General features: G+C 42.1%; 1 protein-coding gene across 2 annotated transcripts in view; it reads left to right on the top strand.

Annotated features, from left to right (window-relative positions):
* gcn1 (GCN1 activator of EIF2AK4) overlaps positions 1–22,027 on the top strand; it is a 178,227-nt gene that overhangs the window by 130,368 nt on the left and 25,832 nt on the right. For both annotated transcript variants that reach the window (XM_063040918.1, XM_063040917.1), the window contains 7 exons: positions 11,900–12,064; positions 13,860–14,021; positions 14,270–14,362; positions 14,924–15,067; positions 15,443–15,712; positions 16,938–17,051; positions 21,132–21,362. In XM_063040918.1, coding sequence (XP_062896988.1) covers positions 11,900–12,064; positions 13,860–14,021; positions 14,270–14,362; positions 14,924–15,067; positions 15,443–15,712; positions 16,938–17,051; positions 21,132–21,362 — 1,179 coding nt within the window. The remainder of the gene's footprint in view (positions 1–11,899; positions 12,065–13,859; positions 14,022–14,269; positions 14,363–14,923; positions 15,068–15,442; positions 15,713–16,937; positions 17,052–21,131; positions 21,363–22,027) is intronic.

The raw sequence follows: 22,027 nt of genomic DNA, 5'->3' as shown, positions 1-22,027 counted from the left end.
CCTTTGGTCTACTCCTGTCTCCTTGCTCAGGTTAGGATACTTGAATTGCACGCAGTACTTCAGATGTGGTCTTCCCATAACCCTGTGTAATCGAAGTAAGCTGTCCTTCCTACTGTACTCAGAACCAGTTCCAGTGAAGGCCAGCATACCACTTACCCACATAGTCAGGCTGTCAAAATCACCTTGAAGCCTCATTGTGTCGTCAACACGTGCCTGTCTCACTCAAATTTCATACAAATATCACATTTAGTTTCTCATCCAATCAATGATAATGCATTCTGAATAGCTGGAGCCCTGAGCACTGATCACTGTGGTACCAGACTAGTCACTGCCTGCCACTTTAAGTAAATCCTTTTTTGTTTCCTCACAACCAAACCCCCTCGGAATCAGATTTAATATCACCAGCATATGTTATTAGTATATATTACATATGTTATATGATAGACATATATATAAAAGAACATAAGAAATAGGAGCAGGAGTAGGCCATCTGGCCCATTGAGCCTGTTCCGCCATTCAATAAGATCATGGCTGATATTTGTCTATTAAGTAGTTAAGTTAAAATAAATAGTGCAAAACAGAAATAATAGACAATAGACAATATGTGCAGGAGTAGGCCATTTGGCCCGTCGAGCCAGCACCGCCATTCACTGTGATCATGGCTGATCATCCATAATCAGTATCCAGTTCCTGCCTTATCCCCTTAATCTTTGATTCCGCTATCTTTAGAGCTCTATCCATCTCTTTCTTGAAAGCATCCAGAGACTTGGCCTCCACAGCCTTCTGGGGCAGAGCATTCCATAGATCCACCACTCTCTGGGTGAAAAAGTTTTTCCTCCACTCCGTTCTAAATGGCCTACCTCTTATTCTTAAACTGTGGCCTCTGGTTCTGGACTCAACCATCAGCAGGAACATGCTTCCTGCCTCCAGCGTGTCCAATTCCTTAGTAATTTTATATGTTTCAATAAGATCCCCTCTCTGCCTTCTAAATTCCAGAATATACAAGCCCAGTCGCTTCAATCTTTCAACATATGACAGTCCCGCCATCCCGGGAATTAACCTTGTGAACCTACGCTGCACTCCCTCAATAGCAAAAATGTCCTTCCTCAAATTTGGAGACCAAAACTGCACACAGTACTCCAGGTATAGTCTCATCAACGCCCTGTACAGCTGCAGAAGGACCTCTTTGCTCTTATACTCAATTCCCCTTGTTATGAAGGCCAGCATGCCATTAGCTTTCTTTACAGCCTGTTGTACTTGCATGCTTGCTTTCAGTGACTGATGTACAAGAACACCTAGACCTCGTTGTACTTCCCCTTTTCCTAACTTGACTCCATTTAGATAATAATCTGCCTTCCCATTCTTACCACCAAAGTGGATAACCTCACATTTATCCACATTAAACTGCATCTGCCCACTCACCCAGCCTGTCCAAGTCACCCTGCATTCTCATAACATCCTCCTCACATTTCACACTGCCTCCCAGCTTTGTGTCATCGGCAAATTTGCTGATGTTACTTTTAATTCCCTCATCTAAATCATTAATATATATTGTAAACAGCTGCTGTCCCAGCACTGAACCCTGCGGTACCCCACTGGTCACCGCCTGCCATTCCGAAAGGGACCCATTAATCGCTACTCTTTGTTTTCTGTCAGCCAGCCAATTTTCAATCCATGTCAGTACTCTGCCCCCAATACCATGTGCCCTAATTTTGCCCGCTAATCTCCTATGTGGGACTTTATCAAAGGCTTTCTGAAAGTCCAGGTACACTACATCCACTGGCTCTCCCTTGTCCATTTTCATAGTTACATCCTCAAAAAATTCCAGAAGATTAGTCAAGCACGATTTCCCCTTTGTAAATCCATGCTGACTCGAACCGATCCTGTTACTGCTATCCAGATGTGTCGTAATTTCATCTTTTATAATTGACTCCAGCATCTTTCCCACCACCGACGTCAGGCTAACCTGTCTATAATTCCGTTTTCTCTCTTCCTCCCTTCTTGAAGAGAGGGAAAACATTAGTCACCCTCCAATCCACAAGAACTGATCCTGAATCTATAGAACATGGGAAAATGATTACCAATGCATCCACGGTTTCTAAAGCCACCTCCTTAAGTACCCTGGGATGCAGACCATCAGATCCCGGGGTCTTATCAGCCTTCAGACCCAACAGTCTATCCAACACCATTTCCTGCCTAATATAAATAAAAAAGTAGTGAGGTAATGTTCATGTGTTTAATGTCCATTTAGAACTCTGATGGCATGGGGGAAGAAGCTACAGGTTTCCCCCGCCATCCGAAGGTAGAGCATTCCTATGAAAGTCGGAATGTCGTAAAGCAAAGAAGCAATTACCATTTATTTATATGGGAAAATTTTGTGAGCGTTCGCAGACCCAAAAATAACCTACCAAATCATGCCAAATAATACATAAAACCTAAAATAACAGTAACATACAGTAAAAGCAGGAATGATATGATAAATACACAGCTTATATAAAGTAGAAATACTTTTCCACAATCATTGCCTGAACTGTTCTCCATAGTGAAAATCTCACGCAAGCGCCGTCGGCAAAAACACGGCGCAGGCGCTCTCCAGTAACCTTTAAGCTATGAAGCTGCCAAATCATACCAAATAACACATAAAAATACACAGCCGATATAAGGTAGAAATAATGTGTGTACTATGTAGTATCACTTACCGGAATTGGGAAAGCACGGAGCACACTGATGATGGTGTGTTAGACTTGTTGGAGTTTGTGTGGTGCAGTGGCCCCTGCCCTCCAGGCCGCCAAGCGATACATTGCCGCGAAGCATGCAGTGGTATAGTGGTAGCTGGGACGCATCCAGCACATCTTTAAGAAAAAAGCCGAAATAAGCAAGCTAATTAATTAGGTGCCGCCCAGCACATAATTGTCGGCCCAGATCAGTGCCGATTGCCGATTGTGTGGCCTCTGATCTGGGCCGACAATTACGTGTCGGGCGGCACCTAATTAATTAGCATGTTTATTTCGGCTTTTTTCTTAAAGATGTGCTGTGTGTCTCCCGGCTACTGCTGCATTCTCCGCGAATCGGTATCTGTCCGCGGCCTGGGTGTTGGGGTGGTGGGATACTGGGGTGTCATCTTGTCGTCTGTTTCCATTAGAGCAGGCAGCTCATCTTCTCCTATGACTGCCCGCCTCAATGTCAAAGGTCGAGGTTCGTCGTCTGCTGTGGCTAATGTGGAAGGCTTGCTTAACTGCTGAGCCTCGTGCATTTTTCTATCATACAGTTCTTTGTAAACACCCAAACCATTCTGCAAATATCCCCTAAACCGACATACCCTTTCAAAATTAAAGTCGTACTTTATCATTACTCATTCAGTTTCGATTGTTATCCTTTCCTCATCCAATTGCATCAGCTCTTCACCTATCAGTTCTTGGTCATGGGATGCCAAAACCTCTTCAACATCATCTTCGTCAGCTTCCACAAGCCAAACTCACTTAGTCCTTACTTCGTTCGCCATGATCGAAATGCTTAATTATGTCTAATTTTACTCGTGTAACACCCTTACGAGCTCTTTTAGGCTTTTCCGATACCTTAGAACTCATCTTGCAAATGGCTGCTCACAGGCATGTGTTTAAGCAGTGCCGCCGAGAGTGCAGTTCGGAATCCGGGAGAGAGCGGCTGCTCGGGGCACGCGCTGCCTTTTATCGCGTGCTGATTTTTTTCGTGTGCTGCTTTTTTCGTAACAGTGAAAACACCTTCTGTTAGCGAAAACAGGGAACTAATGTAGGTTTTTCGTAACAGTGAGGTTTCGTAAAGCGAACGTTCAAAAAGCGAGGGACACCTATATTCCTGAATAGCCGAGTGTGTTCCTTCAGGCTTCTGTGCTCCTTCCTGACAGTAACAGTGTGAAGTGGGCATGTCTTGGGTGGTGGGGGTCTTTCATGATGGATGCTGCCTTCCTAAGGCACCGCTCCTTGAAGATGTCTTGGATACTCCGGAGACACGTACCCATGATGGAACTGACTAGTTTTACACATTTTTGCAACTTACTTTGATCTTGTACAGTAGAAACCACCACCCACCCATACCAAATGGTGATGCAGCCAGTCAGAACACTCTCCAGGGTACAATTACCAAAGTTTTTGTGTGTTTTAGTTGACAAACCAAATCTCTTCAGACTCTTAATAAAATACCGCTACTGTCTTGCCTTCGTAAAGCTACATCAATATATTGCGTCCAGGTTAGGTCCTCAGAAATATTGACACCCAGGAACATGAAATTGCTCATTCTCTCCACTTCTGAACCCTTTATGAGGATTGGTTTGTTTTTCCTCACCTTACCGTTTCTGAAGTTCACAATCAGCTCTTTGGTCTTACTGACATTGAGTGTAAGGTTATTCCTGCAACACCACTCAACTAACTGGTATATCTTACTCCTGTTGCCCTTTTGTCACCGTCTGAAATTCTGCCAACAATGGTTGTATCATCAGCAAATTTATGGATGGTATTTGAGCTATGCCTAACTACAGTCTTGGGTGTAGAGAGAGTAGAGCAGTGAGAGTACCCACAGCAGTATATCACCTATAATCTAATGTCTGCACACTAACCACTTAATCAAATGTCTTCTAAATGTTCAGATACAATCATCCGGTTACATCCTGAAAACTGATAGGGAAGTTGTCAAACACAATTTGCATTTCGTACGTCCATGCTGATGTACAACACAAAAGTTAGCATGCAAGTCCAGCAAGCAACTAAGAAGATGGGCATGTCTGGACATTTTGTTGTAACTGTATGGGGCACAAGGCGCAAGTTTAACCAAACCTGAAACACTGCAAGTTGAACGACACACAGTGGCGCAGCTAGTTCAGCTGCTGCCTCATAGCACCAAAGGCCCACGTTCAATCCTGACCTCTGGTACTGAATGCATGTTCTCCTTGTGAATGTACGAGTTTGCTTAGGTGCTCTGATTTACAGTAGGTTAATTGGCTACTGTAAATGACCCCTGCTCTATGTGAGTGGTAGAATCTGGAGAGAGTTGATTAAACATGGGGTGAATAAAAGTGGAATGAATGTAAGTTTAGTGTAAATGGCAGTTGGTAGTTGACATGGACCGTGGTGCAAAGGATACCTGTCTCTCTACAGTTTGATCTCTGATATACATGTGTAAGTGACAGTGCAGAGAAAGTTTGCTTGATTGATTCCTGGGATGAAGCAGTTGCTTTATCAAGAAAAGTTGAGCAAATAGGACCTTTGCTCATTAGAGATGAAGAAGAATATGAAATGATCTTACTGAACTGCAAAATTCTGAGGGTCTTTTCAGGCTATTTCCCACCATAGGAGAATCCTAAAACTTGGGAGCATGGATTCAGATGAAACAATTGCCCATTTGAGACATTGAGAAACTTTTATCCCCTTCTGCAGCTTGTAAAATTTGTTCTGTATTCTTATCTGATTTGGCAGGATGAGGTGTTTGTAAAGGAGGCATTGTATACATGTTAAACCACAAGAAATCGCTTTATTAAAGTTATATAAGACATAGATTACAGAAAGAAAAACATATAGAAACATAGAAAACCTACAGCACAGTACAGGCCCTTCGGTCCACAAAGTTGTGCCGAACATGTCCCTACCTTAGAAATTACTAGGCTTATCTATCATTGTCGGTACGTTGCATCTGGAATTTTCCAGTTGGCGGACGATTTCCCTCCACGCCACTTTGACATATTGGGAAATCATGTACGTGGCAAGTTACAGCAAGTTACAGCAGTGGTTTGCCATTGCCTTCTGCCAGGTGAGTTTTTTTTTTAAAGAGATTACCAGCTCTTAACCCAGCACGGATGGAGCCGGCTGGATTCGAACTCAGGACCTCTCGCCCCGAAGTCTAGTGCTGATGCCAGTACGCCACCAGTCGGCAGGCTTACCTATACCTTATGTTTAATGAGATACTAGTACAGAAAGTAAACTAATACTTATCGTCCACTTAATCTGATCTGCACAATGACGCAAGAAACCAGATTTCACAAACTCCTTAAACTTGAAGTACTGTGTTCAGTTCTGGTCACCTCATTACAGGAAGGATATAGATCCTATAGGGAGAGTGCAGAGGAGATTTACAAGGATGTTGCCTGGATTAGAGGGTGTACCTTATGAGAATAAATTGAATGTACTTGGCCGTTTCTCCTTGGAGCGACGGAGGATGAGAGGTGACCTGATAGAGGTGTATAAGATGATGAGAGGCATTGATTGTGTGGATAGTCAGAGACTTTTTCCAAGGGCTGAAATGGCTAACACAAGGGGGCATAGTTTTAAGGTGCTTGGAAATAGGTACTGAGGGGACGTCAGGGTTAAGTTTTTCACACAGAGACTGATGGCTGCGTGGATTGCACTGCCGGCGGTGGTGATGGAAGCAGATACAATAGGGTCTTTTAAGAGCCTCTTAGATAGGTACGTGGAACTTAGAAAAATAGAGGGCTATGCACTAGGGAAATTCTAGGCAGTCTGTAGAGTAGGTTACATGGTCACACAACGTAGGCTGAAGGGGCTGTAATGTGCTGTAGATTTCTGTGTTCTATGTTAAACTAGTACATTCCTGTGATAAGCTACAATTTAGTTCCTGCACATGATCTTACCTTCCCCAAACATGTATTCATCATCATCTACTCTCAGGGCTGTAGACTGGTACTCTTTTCGTCAAAACATTCCCACTTTGAGGCTAACAACATTTTGTCTTACAAACATCCATTTTATTTCAGCATGTATCAAGGAGGAATCAAATTAACTCTTTCCGTACATCTTCACATGCTCTTTGCAAGTGTGATTCTTTGCAATTCTGTATTTTAGACAGATAATAGACCGTTAAATATATTCAAGGATGAGATAGATATTTGATTATGGAGACAAATAGGCACATAGATTATAGGAAAATGGAGGGATTTGCAACAGGGAAGGGTTAGATTGATCATAGAGCAAGGTATAAGGTCAGCACAGCGTTGTGGGCCAAAGGGCCTGTACTGTAGTGGGCTGTGCTGTTCTATGTTCTAAAGAGGGACAAATCTTGTCTGACAAGTAGTGAGACAAAATGTACCTATTGGGCAGTGTAGTAAGAGAAAGAGAACGCTAGAAGAAAAGGCTCTCAACAGTTTGGGTGGGGGGAGGGGTGGGATGGAAGCAAAAATCCGAGAGTTGTAAATGAACTACCAGAGGAGGTTCCCCTGCTGCTCAGCGAGTCTTCAACATGCATCATGTTGGAGTTTTGGCAGGAGGAATGTGACAAAATTATAACACTTTACATACTGGTGTTCCAGTAAGGCAAGATGAAATAAACCAATATACACTCAGTGGCAACTTTATTAGATACGCCTATTCACCTGCTCCTTATCTCATCAGCAAATCAGTGCATAAAAGCATGCAGACATGGTCAAGAGATTCAGTTGTAGTTCAGACCCAACATCAGAATGGGGAAGAAATGTGATTTAAGTGATTTTGACCTTGGACACATAAATGGTATGTTGCCTCCCAGGTGCCAGGGTCAGGGACATCGTGGATCGTGTCCACAGCATTCTGGAGGGGGAGGGAGAGCAGTCAGATGTCTTGATATATATTGGTACCAATGGCATAGGAAGGAAAAGCAAAGAGATCCTGAAAAGAGAATGTAGAGAGCCAGGCAGAAGCCTGAGAAGCGGGACCTCCAGGGTAGTAATTTCTGGATTGCTGCCTGTGCCACGTGTCAGTGAGGGTAGAAACAGAATGACTGGCCGATTAATGAGTGGTTGGTGCAGGGAACTGGGCTTCAGGTTCTTAAATCATTGGGATCTCTTCTGGGGGAGACACGACTTGGACAAAAGTGACGGGCTGCACCTGAACTCAAGTGCGACCAATATTCTAGCAGGCAGGTTTGTTAGAGCTGCTGGAGAGGTTTTAAATTGATTTGGCAGGGAGATGGGTACCGGAGTAAAGGGACTCGGGGTCCAACAGATGGTAAAAAAGCAAATATAGCATACATTCAGACTGTCAAGGAGGGCAGGACAAAATAGCAGCCAGCAGGGTGACTATCATTGCAATAGGGAATCAAAAAGGGTAGCAAATGCAGCACTCAAAGTGTTATATCTCAAAGCATGGGATACAAGAAATAAGGTGGATGATCTGTTGTACAAATACAGATTGTCAGGTATAATGTTGTCATCACAGAATCGTGGCTGAAGGATGATTGTAGTTGGGAGCTGAATGTCCAAGGTTACACATTGTATCGGAGAGATAGGAAGGTAGGCAGAGGGGTGGTGTGACTCTACTGGTAAAGAATGGCATCAAATCAGTAGAAATAAGTGACATAGGATCGGAAGATATTGAATCCTTGTGGGTGAGTTAAGAAACTGCAAGGGTAAAAGGACCCTGATGGCAGTTATATACTGGCCTCCGAACAGTAGCCAGATTAGAGTCAAAAGGGAAATTTCAACATGCAGTTCAATTGGGGAAAATCAGGTTGATAATGAATCTCAAGAGTGAGTTATTGAGTGCCTACAAGATGGCTTTTTAGAGGAGTTTGTTGTTGAGTCTACTAGGGGGATCAGCTATATTGGATTGGGTGCTATGTAATGAACCGGAGGTAATTAAGAAGTTCGAGGTAGAAGAACCCTTAGGAAGCAGTGATCACAATATAATTGAGTTCAACTTGAAATTTGATAGGGAAAAAGTAAAGTCTGACGTAGCAGTGCTTCAGTGGAGTAAAGGAAATTACAGTTGTATGAGAGAGGAGTTGGCCAAAGTAAATTGGAAGGAGCTGCTAGCAGGGATGACAGCAGAGCAGCAATGACGTGCGTTTCTTGGAAAAATGAGGATATATGTATTCCAAAATCGAAGAAATACTCAAATGGCAAAATAGTACAACGGTGGCTGACAAGGGAAGTCAAAGCTAATGTAAAAGCAAAAGAGAAGGCACTCAACAAAGCAAAAACTAGCAGGAAGACAGAGGAGTGGAAAGCTTTTAAAACCCTTCGGAGAGCAACTAAAAAATCATTAGGAGAGAAAAGATAAAAGATGAAAGAAAGCTAGCAAACAATATAAAAATGGATAGTAAAAACTTTTTCAAGTATGTAAAATATAAAAGAGAGATGAGAGTGGGTGTAGGACCGCTAGAAAATGAGGCCGCAGAAATAATAATATTGGGAGACAAGGAGATAGTTGATGAATTAAATAAGTATTTTGCATTAGTCTTCACAGTGGAAGACACTAGCAGTGTTCCAGGTGTTGAAGGGTGTGAGGGAAGAAAGGTGAGTGCAGTTACTATTACAAAGGAGAAGGTGCTCAAAAAGCTGAAAGACCTAAGGGTACATAAGTCACCCAGACCAGGTGAGCTGCACCCTAGTGGTAGAGATTGTGGCAGCATTAGAAATGATCTTTCAAAAATCATTGGACTCTGGCATGGTGCCAGAGGACTGGAAAATTGCAAATGTCACTCCACTCTTCAAGAAAAGAAGATGGCAGCAGAAAGGAAATTATAGACCAGTTAGCCTGACCTCAATGGTTGGGAAGATGTTGGAATCAATTGTTAAGGATGAGGTTTTGGAGTACTTGGCGACACAGGACAAGATAGGACAAAGTCAGCAAGGGAAAAATCCTGCCTGACTAACCTGTTGGGGTTCTTTGAGGAGCTTACAAGTAGAATAGATAAAGGGGATGCAGTGGATTTTGTATATTTGGACTTTCAGAAGGTGCCACACATGAAGCTGCTTACCAAGTTAAGAGCCCATGGTATTACAGAAAAGTTACTAGCATGATTAGAGCATTGGCTGATTGATAGGAGGCAACAAGTGGGAATAAAAGGATTCTTTTCTGGTTTGCTGCCAGTGACTAGTGGTGATTTAGATGATCAATGATTTAGATGATGGAATAGATGGCTTTGTTGCCAAGTTTGTAGATGATACAAAGATTGGTGGAGGGGCAGGTAGCATTGTGGAAACAAGCAGGCTGCAGAAGGACTTAAGACAGATTAGGAGAATGGGCAAGAAAGTGGGAAATGAAATAGAATGTTGGAAAATGCATGGTCATGTACTTTGATAGTAGAAATCAATGTGCAAACTATTATCTAAACGAGGAACAAATCCAAAAATCCGAGATGCAAAGGGACGTGGGAATCCTTGTGCAGAACACCCTAAAAGTTAATTTGCAGGTAGAGTCAGTGGTGAGGAAAGCAAATGCAATGTAGGCATTCATTTCACGAATACAAGAGCAAGGATGTGATGCTGAGGCTTTATAAGGCACTCAAGATGAGGCCTCACCAGTATCATGAACAGTTTTGGGCTCCTCATCTAAGAAAAGATCTGCTGGCATTGGAGAGGGTTCAGAGGAAGTTCACAAAGATGATTCCAGGAATGAATGGGTTAATATACGAGGAACGTTTAATAGATTTGGGTCTGTACTGAAATTTAGAAGGATGGGGGGGGTCTCATTGAAACCTTTCGAATGTTGAAAGGTCTAGTCAGAGTAGATGTGAAAAGGATGTTTCCCATGGTGGGGGAGTCTAGGACAAGAGGGCACAGCCTCAGGATAGAGGGGTGTCCATTGGAAACAGATGTGGAGACATTTCTTTAGCCCTTGGTGGTGAATTTATGGGATTTGTTACCACAGGCAGCTGTGGAGGCCAGGTCCTTGGGTGTAGTTAAGGCAGAGCTTGATGCGTTCTTGATTGAATATGGCATCCAAGGTTATGGGGAGAAGGCTGAGGGGTGGGAGAAAAACGATCAGTCATGATTGGATGGTGGAGTAGACTTGATGGGCCTAATTCTGCTCCTATATCTTATGGAATAATTGTTGGTGCTAGACGGGGTAGTTTGAGTATTTTGGAAACGGCTGATCTCCTGGAATTTTCATGCACAATGATCCCTGAAGTTTACAGGAAATGGTACAAAGAACAAAAAATATTCAGTGGATGAAAACACTTTGTTAATGAGGAAGATCAGAGAAGGCTGGACTGGTTCAAGCTGATAGGAAGGCAACAGTAACTCAAATAACCATCAGTTACTATAGTGCTGTGCATAACACATTGAACCTTGAAGTAGATTTGCTACATCAGCAGGAAACCACACTGGTTTCCTCTCCTGTATCAAATAAAGTGGTCATTAAGTGTATGTGTGATGTGCTACTGAGTAACAGGCAACCTTGCATAAATCACAAAGCAATCACCACTAGCAACTGTTGCCTTCAGTTCAAGTGTGCTTCAAAATTGTGCATTTATGGTGCTGAACTGTTAACAGGGCTATAATTTTGTTAGTTTTGTACTGAGGAGGTTGGATCTGCTGGCAAAGGTGATAGTTTGAATGAGGTTACACCAGCTGTCATATAACACTTGGTCCATGATAAAATGGTAAAATGACTCATGTTGCAAATATTTAAGCCAAGCTCATTGTGTGATCAATCCTCTTCACCTTTATTGAATGTTTTCCAGATTTGAGCAAAAATACCATTTAGCAATGTGGTCAGTGTTCAAAGGCAAATGGGCCAAGTTCTGATGTTCCTATTACCATGTGCTGCTTTTTGCTATTTCATAGCAGCTACTTAGTTATGCATCTCCAGGGATGTGACAATTGGATGTTCAGATACCAATACCATTCCCATTGTTGGATTTTGGACTTTTCCAAGTTGATTCTGATCAGTGCAGTTTGCATTACAAATTTCCTTAAGCTAGTTTGATAATTAGATTGCTATAGATGATGAAACCTTTATAGCTGTAAAAAGAAATCACTCAGATATCAAATTATTCGAACAAATGAGACAAACCAAAGAAAGGTTGTGTTCAGAGGTGCTACACCGTACTGTGTAATATGGTTCATGTGGAGGCTTTGATCACCTCAAAACTCTCATGAATTCTGAAATCTGGAAGGGTTTTTATTAACAAGTGATTCATCTTCCACCTGCAGATTGCGGCAAGAACGTTGGGTGATCTTGTACGAAAACTTGGGGAGAAGATTTTGCCAGAAATTATTCCAATCCTGGAAGCAGGTTTAAAATCAGAGAAGAGCGATGAAAGGCAGGGTGTTTGTATCGGTCTCAGTGAGATCATGAAATCCACCAGCAAAGATGCGGTGAGTATATCATGTCATATTGAGTTTGAATCATTGCTCTCCCTAGCCAGTCCATGGTGGTTGTTAAAATGAAGGGGCAGGATGGACCCAGAGGGCTCCCACAGGGTGGGTGGGAGGCACTATGGTTCCTCTGGGGAGAGGGTTTTGTACATCAGTAAATAGAAGCTAAACTGTTGACTCAGCTGATAAACTTTAATTGAACTTCAGTGAAAATGGAGCAAGGGTAATGACATCACCCTCAAATTTTGCATTTAGCCATACTTGCCCTAGTTTTAATTTCTACTTCAACTTGGCCTTCCCTTCTCATGAATCTCTCCCTCAGACTGCCTATATTCACGACTGCCTCTGGACATAGCAATTCATGTTCTGTTATTGTTTATTTTTATTGTTTTCCTGTGTCAATCATCCCCATTCCTTTCTGAAGGCCAGACCTTTCCTTCCAGTGCTGGAGGAAAGGTTTCTGCTAAATTTCTGAACAGTTGCACTTTCAAATTCCCAGCAATTCAGATGATCTCCCATTCATCTCAATGTGTATACAACTACTGATCTGCTCAATTGCAATAAAGATTTGTATTTCTGTAGGAATGACAGCACAGCAAAATTCCCAAGGATCCTGACAGGATTATCTAACAGATGTATTAAAGTGAGGCACAAGTATTAGCAGCAAGAGTAAGCCACTTGGCTCCTTGAGACTGCTCCACAACTTAAATTGGATCACTGGTGATCTGACTGCAACTCTCAATTCTCATCTACTTCCAGAGGCCTTGCTCATCAAATATCTGTCTACCTCTGCCTTAAAAATATTCAAAGACTCCTTCCGCTGCCTTGTGAGGGAGAGATTTTCTATCATTCAAAGTTTTGGACAGTCAAATGAAGCTTGAGTCAAAGAGGTAGATTTGAGGAGTATTAAAGGTAGAAAGTGGGGCTGAGAATTCTGGAGTTTGAGACCTTGAGGCTAAAAGCATGGACACTAACAAGGGAAGGGTTAAATCTGGAGATGATTCAAAGGATAGTTGAGGATTTCAGCAGTTAATGACCTGGGTGATAAAAGTGGTCTTCATTGTGGCACAGGTGTGTGGCTGCACCTGACCTTAACCATGTTCTTTAATTAAAGTCATCACTTCTTCACACCAGTCTCTACTTTGGAATAACCGCCTTTTCTGCATTACTGTGAATGCAGATTTGATTTTGTGAGGTGAGCAAATAGTTGAACAATTCTTGTGGGGATTTGGTTTTTTAAAAATTTTTTTCAGTATGTCGCACCAGACAGTCAGCCATTCTTGTCTGGCGCGTGGTGTCAGGATTGGTCTCCTTTCGGATTAACTGGGTCACGATATGAACGTTCCTGACTGGACCCTTTTTTTTTACGAGGCCGAGTGGCTAGCTCGACGCTCAACCCGGCACGGATGGAAAGCATGCTCGGTGGGGGTGGGGGGACGACTTGGATTTGAACTCGGGAGCCTTCGCTCCAGAGCCCGGCGCTGATGTCATTGCGCTACCAGCCGGCCACTGGGATTTGGAAGAAAACAAAAAAAACCACATCCTGTTCATCTCTGCAAGTAATGGATAATTATACATTAGAATGCACAAGATAATCTTGCTTTCTCTTCATTGCTGTCAGTCCAACTTCCCTTGTTAGCTGATATGGTCATGTTTTCCTCTTGGGTACAGCTCTCATTCCTTCAACTGATAGTCATTTATGTTATTTCTGAAAATTCCAAGATCTGATATTTATTATTCAATCATGCGATATAGAATATTACTGATTCTGACTATTTCTCTCCTCTCCCACTAGGTACTTGTTTTCTCTGAGTCGCTTGTTCCCACCGTGCGGAAAGCTCTCTGCGACCCCCTCGAAGAAGTCCGAGAAGCTGCTTCAAAGACGTTTGAACAGCTTCACTCAACAATTGGGCATCAGGCCCTTGAAGATATTCTTCCATTCCTTCTGGAGCAACTTGTAAGTGTTGGAGCAGGGGAAGTGCAGATGAAGATGTGTTTATACTTTTGCATAAGCTTTGGAATTTGTTCCCTTGGTGATTCTACCCCTCTTCTTAAGCCCTGTTTTAAGCCTTTCTCTTCCATATGTGGTTGAGTGCTGTATTTTGTAAATTATTTGAGATGATTTGTATATAAATGCAAATAGATACGCGTTTACGAGTTTGGTTGGGAATGAACCAGTATCATTGGTTATTCTGTCCATTGCAGAATGGAGTGGAAATGGCTGAATTTGCCCTGGATGGATTGAAGCAAGTGATGGGAGTAAAGAGTCGAGTTGTTCTTCCCTACCTAGTGCCAAAGGTATGTCGAACATGAGTTCAGCATGAGAGAAATCCAGCCATACAGCAAATCATAAGACCACTGAGTATAGGACAAAATGAAAGGTTTGCAAAGTTGATGTTTCGGACTGAGTCCCTTCTATCAGGACCTCCGAATCTGTCCTGATGAAAGGTCTTGGTCCGAATCATTGACTTGTTCCTTTCCATAGATGCTGCCTGACCTGCTGAGTTCCTCCAGCATTTTGTAATTTTACTCTGGATTTCCAGCATCTCCAGAATCTCTTGTGTTTAAGTGTCCTTTAAAGGTTGACAAAAGGACAGAAGGCTCTGGCAGAATTTAGCAGATTGGAGGCAGTTATGAAGAGTGAAAAGTAGTTACACTTTCAGTTCTTTGATCTTTGTAAGAGCTCGTCCTTCTAGTAATGCATTCCAAAACCAAGGAAAGATCCTGTAGATATATAAAATGGCACAGACTTGTCATTGCGAGTTTTTCCCAACAGATCACTAGTAATTTCATTTGGAATCTTGCATGAGAAAAATAGGTGTTGCTCTCATTCCCTCTGCAATTTTTTTTGTTCTCTAGCTTATAACGCCACCGGTAAACACAAAAGTGCTAGCATTCCTGTCTTCAGTGGCAGGTGATTCACTCACACGCCACCTCAATGTGATCCTCCCTGCTGTCATGAATGCGCTGAAGAACAAGATGGGAACTGATGAAGAACAAGAGGTGAGAATCTGCAGGAAAAATGCTGCAAAGGAGCTCTAATGGAAGTTTTGATCGTTGTCATTGAATAAGTATACGAGTTGCCTTAACGTAGTGCACGGTCCTTTCTTTCATTGGGTATCTGTGAGTGCAAAGGTTTTTAAAGTTCCTAAGTAGTTCAAAATCAGCCACATATCCTAAATATTAACATCTTAAATGAAGTTATGTCAGTTATATTGCATCCATATTTCAACCTACTTTGTTCTAACATGTCACATTGCTGTTACTGTAGATCCCACGTGCAACTGTCTGTTAGCCACCACTATCCTCCTTTACCTTCAGTGCTGTGGCCGTTCTTACCATTCAGTCATGCACCACTGAGATTTCCCTTTTCTGCAGGAGCTGGCCAACTGTCAGACAGTAATCTTGTCTGTGGGAGATGAGGTTGGTCAAAGAGTCATTCTAGAGGACCTCCTAGAAGCAACGAGGAGTTCAGAGGTTGGAATGCGCAAAGCTGCAGCGACAATTATCAATATTTACTGCTCGAAGACCAAGGCTGATTACTTTGCCCATGTCAGGAACTTGATGTCTGGCTTGATCAGGTTGCTCAATGACTCTGATACGACTGTCCTGAATGAGAGTTGGGATGCTCTAAATGCAATAACCAAGGTATTGTATGTATCTGTATGTGTGTGTGTGCCTGCAGGGTGGGATTCCCTGCTGAGTGCTGTGTTGCTTAAATAGCACTGAAGCTTTGCAGTGGGTAGCCTTGATTAAGAATTTTTCATCTGCCTTCAGGCAGTAAGTCAGACTTTACTGGTAAATGTCTGTAGTTCTGAACAAAGTCCCAAAATTGAAGATCCAAGACTTCCACACTTCCACAATTATGTGGAAATCCTGAAGTTATTCCCCATTAGTTGACGTTATAGGTTTCAATACATTGCACTCTGTGCTCTAGTACACAATTCTTGATTAATTTTATGCAGTTTATTCAAAGTTCAAAGTAAATTTATTATCAATGTACATATATATCACCACAAATAATCCTGAGATTCATTTTCTTGTGGACATACTCAATAAATCCAATAACCAGAATAGAGTCATGAAAGAGAGCACCAACAGGGTGGACAATCAGTGTGCAAAAGGCAATAAACTCTGCAAATATGAAAAGAAAGAAAAATAATAACAATAGAAATAAATAAATAAATATCGAGAATATAACTTGAAGAGTCCTTGGAAAGAGAGCCCATAGGCTATGGGAGCAGTTTAGTGATGGAGCAAGTGAGTTACCCCTCTGGTTTGGGAGCCTGATGAGTAATAACTGTTCCTGAACCTAGTGGTGCGTGTCCTGAGGGTCCTGTGCCACCTTCCTGATGGCAGCAGCAGGAAGAGATCATTAGTTGATGTTATTTGTTTCACTACATTGTACTCTTGTGTATATATAGTATGTAAAAGTATATACTATGTATATATCTACATTATGTATAGTATATAATTAATTAATTTTATGTGTTTTTAAATTCTAGAATGTTTCAATTTTTTGCAATTAGTTGCTTTTAAGATGGTTTTTCAAATTGTCAAAGACAATATAAAATCCCAGGCAACTTTGAAAGACATCAAAGGTGGTGACACGGTTTGCTTTTTACCAGATCTGTCAGTGAAGTGGTTTCTGCTCTGCTTCATTTGAGGCCCTGTTACTGTTCAGGGCTTATCGCTGTTCTCTGGGTCAGACCCAATAGGTCGCTGATGGATTTGCCAAGTAATTCATTATCTAGTTTATTTAAAAGTGAAATTACAATAGATATGATGAAACTGTATTTTTAGAATACTGATTTGGATGCAAAGATCTCCCAACAAACGTAATACTTCTATCTTTTTCTTTCTCATGTATCAGAAGTTGGATGCTGGAAGCCAGTTATCACTTGTGGATGATCTACACAGAGACATCCGAGCAGCAGCAGCAGAGGCCAAAGGGGAGCATTTACTGGGATTCTGCCTTCCCAAGAAAGTAAGAAAATCTTTTTGGTCTTAAGTCAACCAATAATTGTTCTGTGGCAAATACTCCAAATAATGTTTTATTATGTTTGGTGTTGGTAGTGAAAGTGGTGGTGAAGAAGGTGAATGTAATGTTGGCATTCATTTCTAGAGGAATAGAGTATAGGAGCAGGGATGTGATGTTGAGGCTCTATAAGGCCTCACTTGGAGTACTGTGGGTAGTATTGGGCTCCTTATTTAAGAAAGGATGTGCTGACGTCAGAGAGGGTACAGAGAAGATTCACTAAAATGATTCCAGGAATGAGAGGGTTAACATATGAGGAATGTTTGTCCGCTCTTGGCCTATATTCCTTAGAGTTTAGAAGAATGAGGGGGGACCTCATAAAAACATTTCAAATGTTGAAAGGCATGGACAGAGTGGATGTGGCAAAGTTGTTTACCATGATGGGGGAGTCTAGTACGAGAGGGCATGACTTAAGGATTGAAGGGCGCCCATTCAGAACAGAGATGTGAAGAAATTTTTTTAGCCAGAGGGTGGTGAATCTATGGAATTTGTTGCCATGGGCGGCAGTGGAGGCCAAGTCATTGGGTGTATTTAAGGCAGAGATTGAAAGGTTTCTTCCTTCCTTTCTTCCTTCCGAGGGAGAGAGTGGGGAGGGGAAGAGAGAGAAGGGGAGGGGAAGAGAGAGAGAGAGCAGAGATTGATAGGTTTCTGAGTAACCAGGGCATCAAAGATTATGGTGAGAAGGTGGGGGAGTGGGACTAAATGGGAGAATGGATCAGTTCATGATAAAATGGTGGAGCAGACACGATGGGCCGAATGGCTGACTTCTGCTCCTTTGTCTTTGTCTTATGGTCTTGCGGTGTTCTGGTGCAGAAATACAGTATATGTTGGGGCTGCCAAAGCAGGAGGAATTTTAAGTAATGGTGGGTTTCTGCTTCAATATTTTAGGGTACAAATTAAAAGGTGGAAGTGATTAGAGTGAAATAGTTTCATTGGTTTTCAGTTAATGGAGAATTACTAACAGAAGGTGAGAGTTGGAAAGGGGGATTGTTTGGTGTAATTTTCTTCCTCTTCATGAAGTAGATGTATTGTTCGGACTGTACTTCACATGGCAGAATGGGGTCAGGTTTGAATCCAAGGAATTAAGTGTGATGCAAGAGAGCACTCAGTAACATAAACAACAGGAATTCTGCAGACGCTGGAAATTCAAGCAACACACATCAAAGTTGCTGGTGAACGCAGCAGGTCAGGCAGCATCTCTAGGAAGAGGTGCAGTCGACGTTTCAGGCCGAGACCCTTCGTCAGGACTAACTGAAGGAAGAGTGAGCAAGAGATTTGAAAGTTTCTTACTCACTCTTCCTTCAGTTAGTCCTGACGAAAGGTCTCGGCCTGAAATGTCGACTGCACCTCTTCCTAGAGATGCTGCCTGGCCTGCTGCGTTCACCAGCAACTTTGATGTGTGTTACTCAGTAACATAATGTGTTTTAAGATTCTACTCAAAATGCCTAAGGATAGATGGTGGATATTCAGTATAGTTTTAGAATCATCGAGCACTACAGCACCTGTAGTCCATACCAACCTGTAATTCTGCCTAGTTTCATCAACCCACACCTGAACCATAGCCCTCCATACTCCTCCCATCCATGTACTTATTCAAGCTTATCTTAAATGTTGCAACCCACATCCACTGGTAACTTGTTCTACACTTGCACCACCGTCTCAGAGAAGTCGTTCCCCCTTATGTTCCCCTTAACTATTTCACCTCTGGCCTCTAACCAATGACCTTTAGTTCTATTCTCACCCAACCTCAGTGCATAAAACCTACTTGCATTTACTATATCTAGACCTCTTACAATTTTGTATACCTCTATCAAATCTTTGCTCATTCTCCTACTCTCCAGGGAATTATGTCCTAACTTAGTCAACCTTTCCCTATGTAATTCATGTCCTCAAGTTCCAGCAACAACTTCGTAAATTTTCTCTGTACTCTTTCAAGTTAATTGATACGTTTCCTGTTGGCAGGTGACCAGAACTGCACACAATACTCCCAAATTTGGCCTTACTAAAGTTTTATAGATCTTCAACATCCCAACCCCAATAGTCAATACTCTGATAATGAAGGCTAATATGCCAAAAGCTCTCTTTATGACCCCATCTACCTGTGATACCACTTTCAAAAAATTATGGATCTGTATTCCCAGATCTCTCTTTTCTGCCACACTCCTCAGTATCCTTTCGTTTAGATGATGAAAATATTGAATCCAGTTTACTAACTCGTCCTCAATGTCAAGCAGCTGAGCCTCATTGATCAGCCTGTCATGCAGGGTTTTGTCAAAGGCCTTGCTAAAATCAATGTTGACAGCATCCACTGCCTTTCCTTCATCTATCTCTCATATTCCTTTTGCCAATCAACTGGCCAGCTCTTGGCTCCTTCCCTCCCCCTCCTGTCTTCTCCTATCATTTTGGATCTCCCCCTCCCCCTCCCACTTTCAAGTCTCTTACTAGCTCTTCTTTCAGTTAGTCCTGACGAAGGGCCTCAGCCCGAAACTTCGACTGTACCTCTTCCTAGAGATGCTGCCTGGCCTGCTGCGTTCACCAGCGACTTTTATGTGTGTTGCTTGACTATCCCTAATCAGGCTCAGCCTATTCAAATATTGATATATCGTGTCCTTTATGATGCCTTCCAATAATTTACCATTACTGATGTAGGCTCACCGGCCTATAATTCTCAGAGCCTTTCTTGAACAACGGAACAACATTAACTGTCCTCCAATCCTGCAGCACCTCACCCATGACTAAGGACATTTCAAGTACCTTGGCTAGGGCCCCTATAAATTCTGCACTAGCTTCCCAAGGAAGCAACTTGTCAAGTCCTGGGGATTTATCTGCTCTAGCCTCAAGACAGCAAGCACCTCCTCTTCTGTAATCAGTATACGGTCCATTACCTCTTCTGTTTTGCCTCAGTTCTATAGACTGTCCGTCTCATGAATAAATACAAATGCAAAAACTCCATTTTAAGATCTCATCATCTCACCATCTCTTTCAGCTTCATGCACACAGTAGATGACCACACTGATCTTTAAGTGGACCAATTTTGTCTTTTGCTATCCTTTTGCTCTTAAGATTACTGTAGAAGCCCTTGAGATTTTTCTCTACCTTGTCTCCCAGATCAATCTCATGACTTCCCTTAGCCCTCTTGATTTCCCTCTTAAGTGTTCTCTTGCATTTCTTATACTTCTCAAGCACCTATTTTTTTCCTTGCTCTGCACCACTTTCGTAACGAGGTCCTCAATATCTCTTGAAAATCAATTGCCTTTCATTCTACAGGAACATACAAACACTGTATTCCCAACATCTTATTTTTGAAGGTCTCCCACACACCAAGTATTCCTTTGCCAGAAAACAACCTATCCCAATCCACACCTGCCGGATCTTTTCTGATGCTGTCAGAATTGGCCTTCCTCCAATTTGGAATCTGAACCCAAGGACCAGTCCTGTTCTTCCCCATAATAATCTTGAAACTAAAGAAATTATGATAACTAGATCCAAAGTGTTCTCCTTCAAATACTTCTGTCACCTGCCCTGTCTCATGGCCTAGTAGGAGATCCAGTATTGCACTCTCTCTATTTGGAAACTCTATATATTGATTAAGGAAAGTTTCCTGAAAATATCTGACAAACTCTGTCCCATCTAGTCCTTTTACAGAATGGGTGTCCCAGTCAATACGTAGAAAGTTATAATCACCTACTATCACAATTTTATTTTTCTACAATATCTCTACAAATTTTTTCATCTAAATCTCGCTGGGTGATCAATAATAGAATCACATTAATGTGGTCATCCCTTTCTTATCTTTCAGTTTCACCCATATAGCTTTAGTAGACGAAGCTCTCAGTCTATCCTGTCTGTACTGCTATGACATTTTCTCTTAAGGGTAATGCCAAACCCTCCCCTTTAATACCTCCCCCTCTATCATGTCTAAAATCATGGAGTCCCCTGAACATTGCCACTCCTCAACCAAGTCTAATGGCTATAATAACTTAATTTTGTTGATGTTTGATAGAAAGTCAACATAGCATGTTATTGCAGGGTGTTACATCCATTTTGCCTATTCTACGAGAAGGCGTATTAACTGGAAGCCCTGACCAGAAGGAGGAAGCTGCCAAAGCCCTTGGGCTTGTAATCAAGCTAACTTCTGCAGAAGCACTGAAGCCATCTGTGGTGAACATCACTGGACCTCTAATCCGTATATTGGGTGATCGGTTCAGCTGGAATGTTAAGGTGGCTCTCTTGGACACCCTCAGTTTATTGCTCAGTAAGGTAAGAACAGAAGCCTTGGATACCAAATACATCCCATCCAGTTTTTTTATTTTGTCTTCCCAGTGATGCCTGCCCATCTCCCCCATCATACATGTACAAAGAAAATATGTCTTGTGGTCTTATGAAACTGTATGTAGCAAAAAAAAATTACTTTTAAATGTTTATAGTAAGAACCAATAACAAGATATACTGAAAATAAGCAAGGAGACTGGAGAAACAGTTACTGTTTCAGAAACTGTAATAGAGATGTATTACATATTTAGATTAGATTTAGATAATGAGGACACGCAGTCCTCTTTTATTGTCATTTAGTAATGCATGCATTAAGAAATGATACAATATTCCTCCGGTGTGATATCACAAAACACAGGACAAACCAAGACTGAAAAAACTAACAAAACCACATAATTATAACATATAGTTAACAGTGCAACAATACCATAACTTGATGAAGAACAGTCCATGGCACAGTAAAGAGTTCAAAGTTTCTCAAAAGTCCCACATCTCACGCAGATGGGAGAAGGAAGAAAACTCTCCCTGCCATGCCCGACCACAGTCTGACTCTGAGTCATCCGAAAACTTCGAGCCTCCGATCAGCCCTCCGGCACCGAGTACCGAGTACCATCTCTATCCAAACGGTTGGACCTTAGTCTCGGTCGCCAGCA

This window comes from Mobula hypostoma, chromosome 2 (genome assembly GCF_963921235.1).
Source record: "Mobula hypostoma chromosome 2, sMobHyp1.1, whole genome shotgun sequence".
NCBI lineage: Eukaryota > Metazoa > Chordata > Chondrichthyes > Myliobatiformes > Myliobatidae > Mobula > Mobula hypostoma.
The sequence above is the reverse complement of the archived record's forward strand: the minus strand, read 5'-3'. Positions and strand labels throughout refer to the sequence as shown.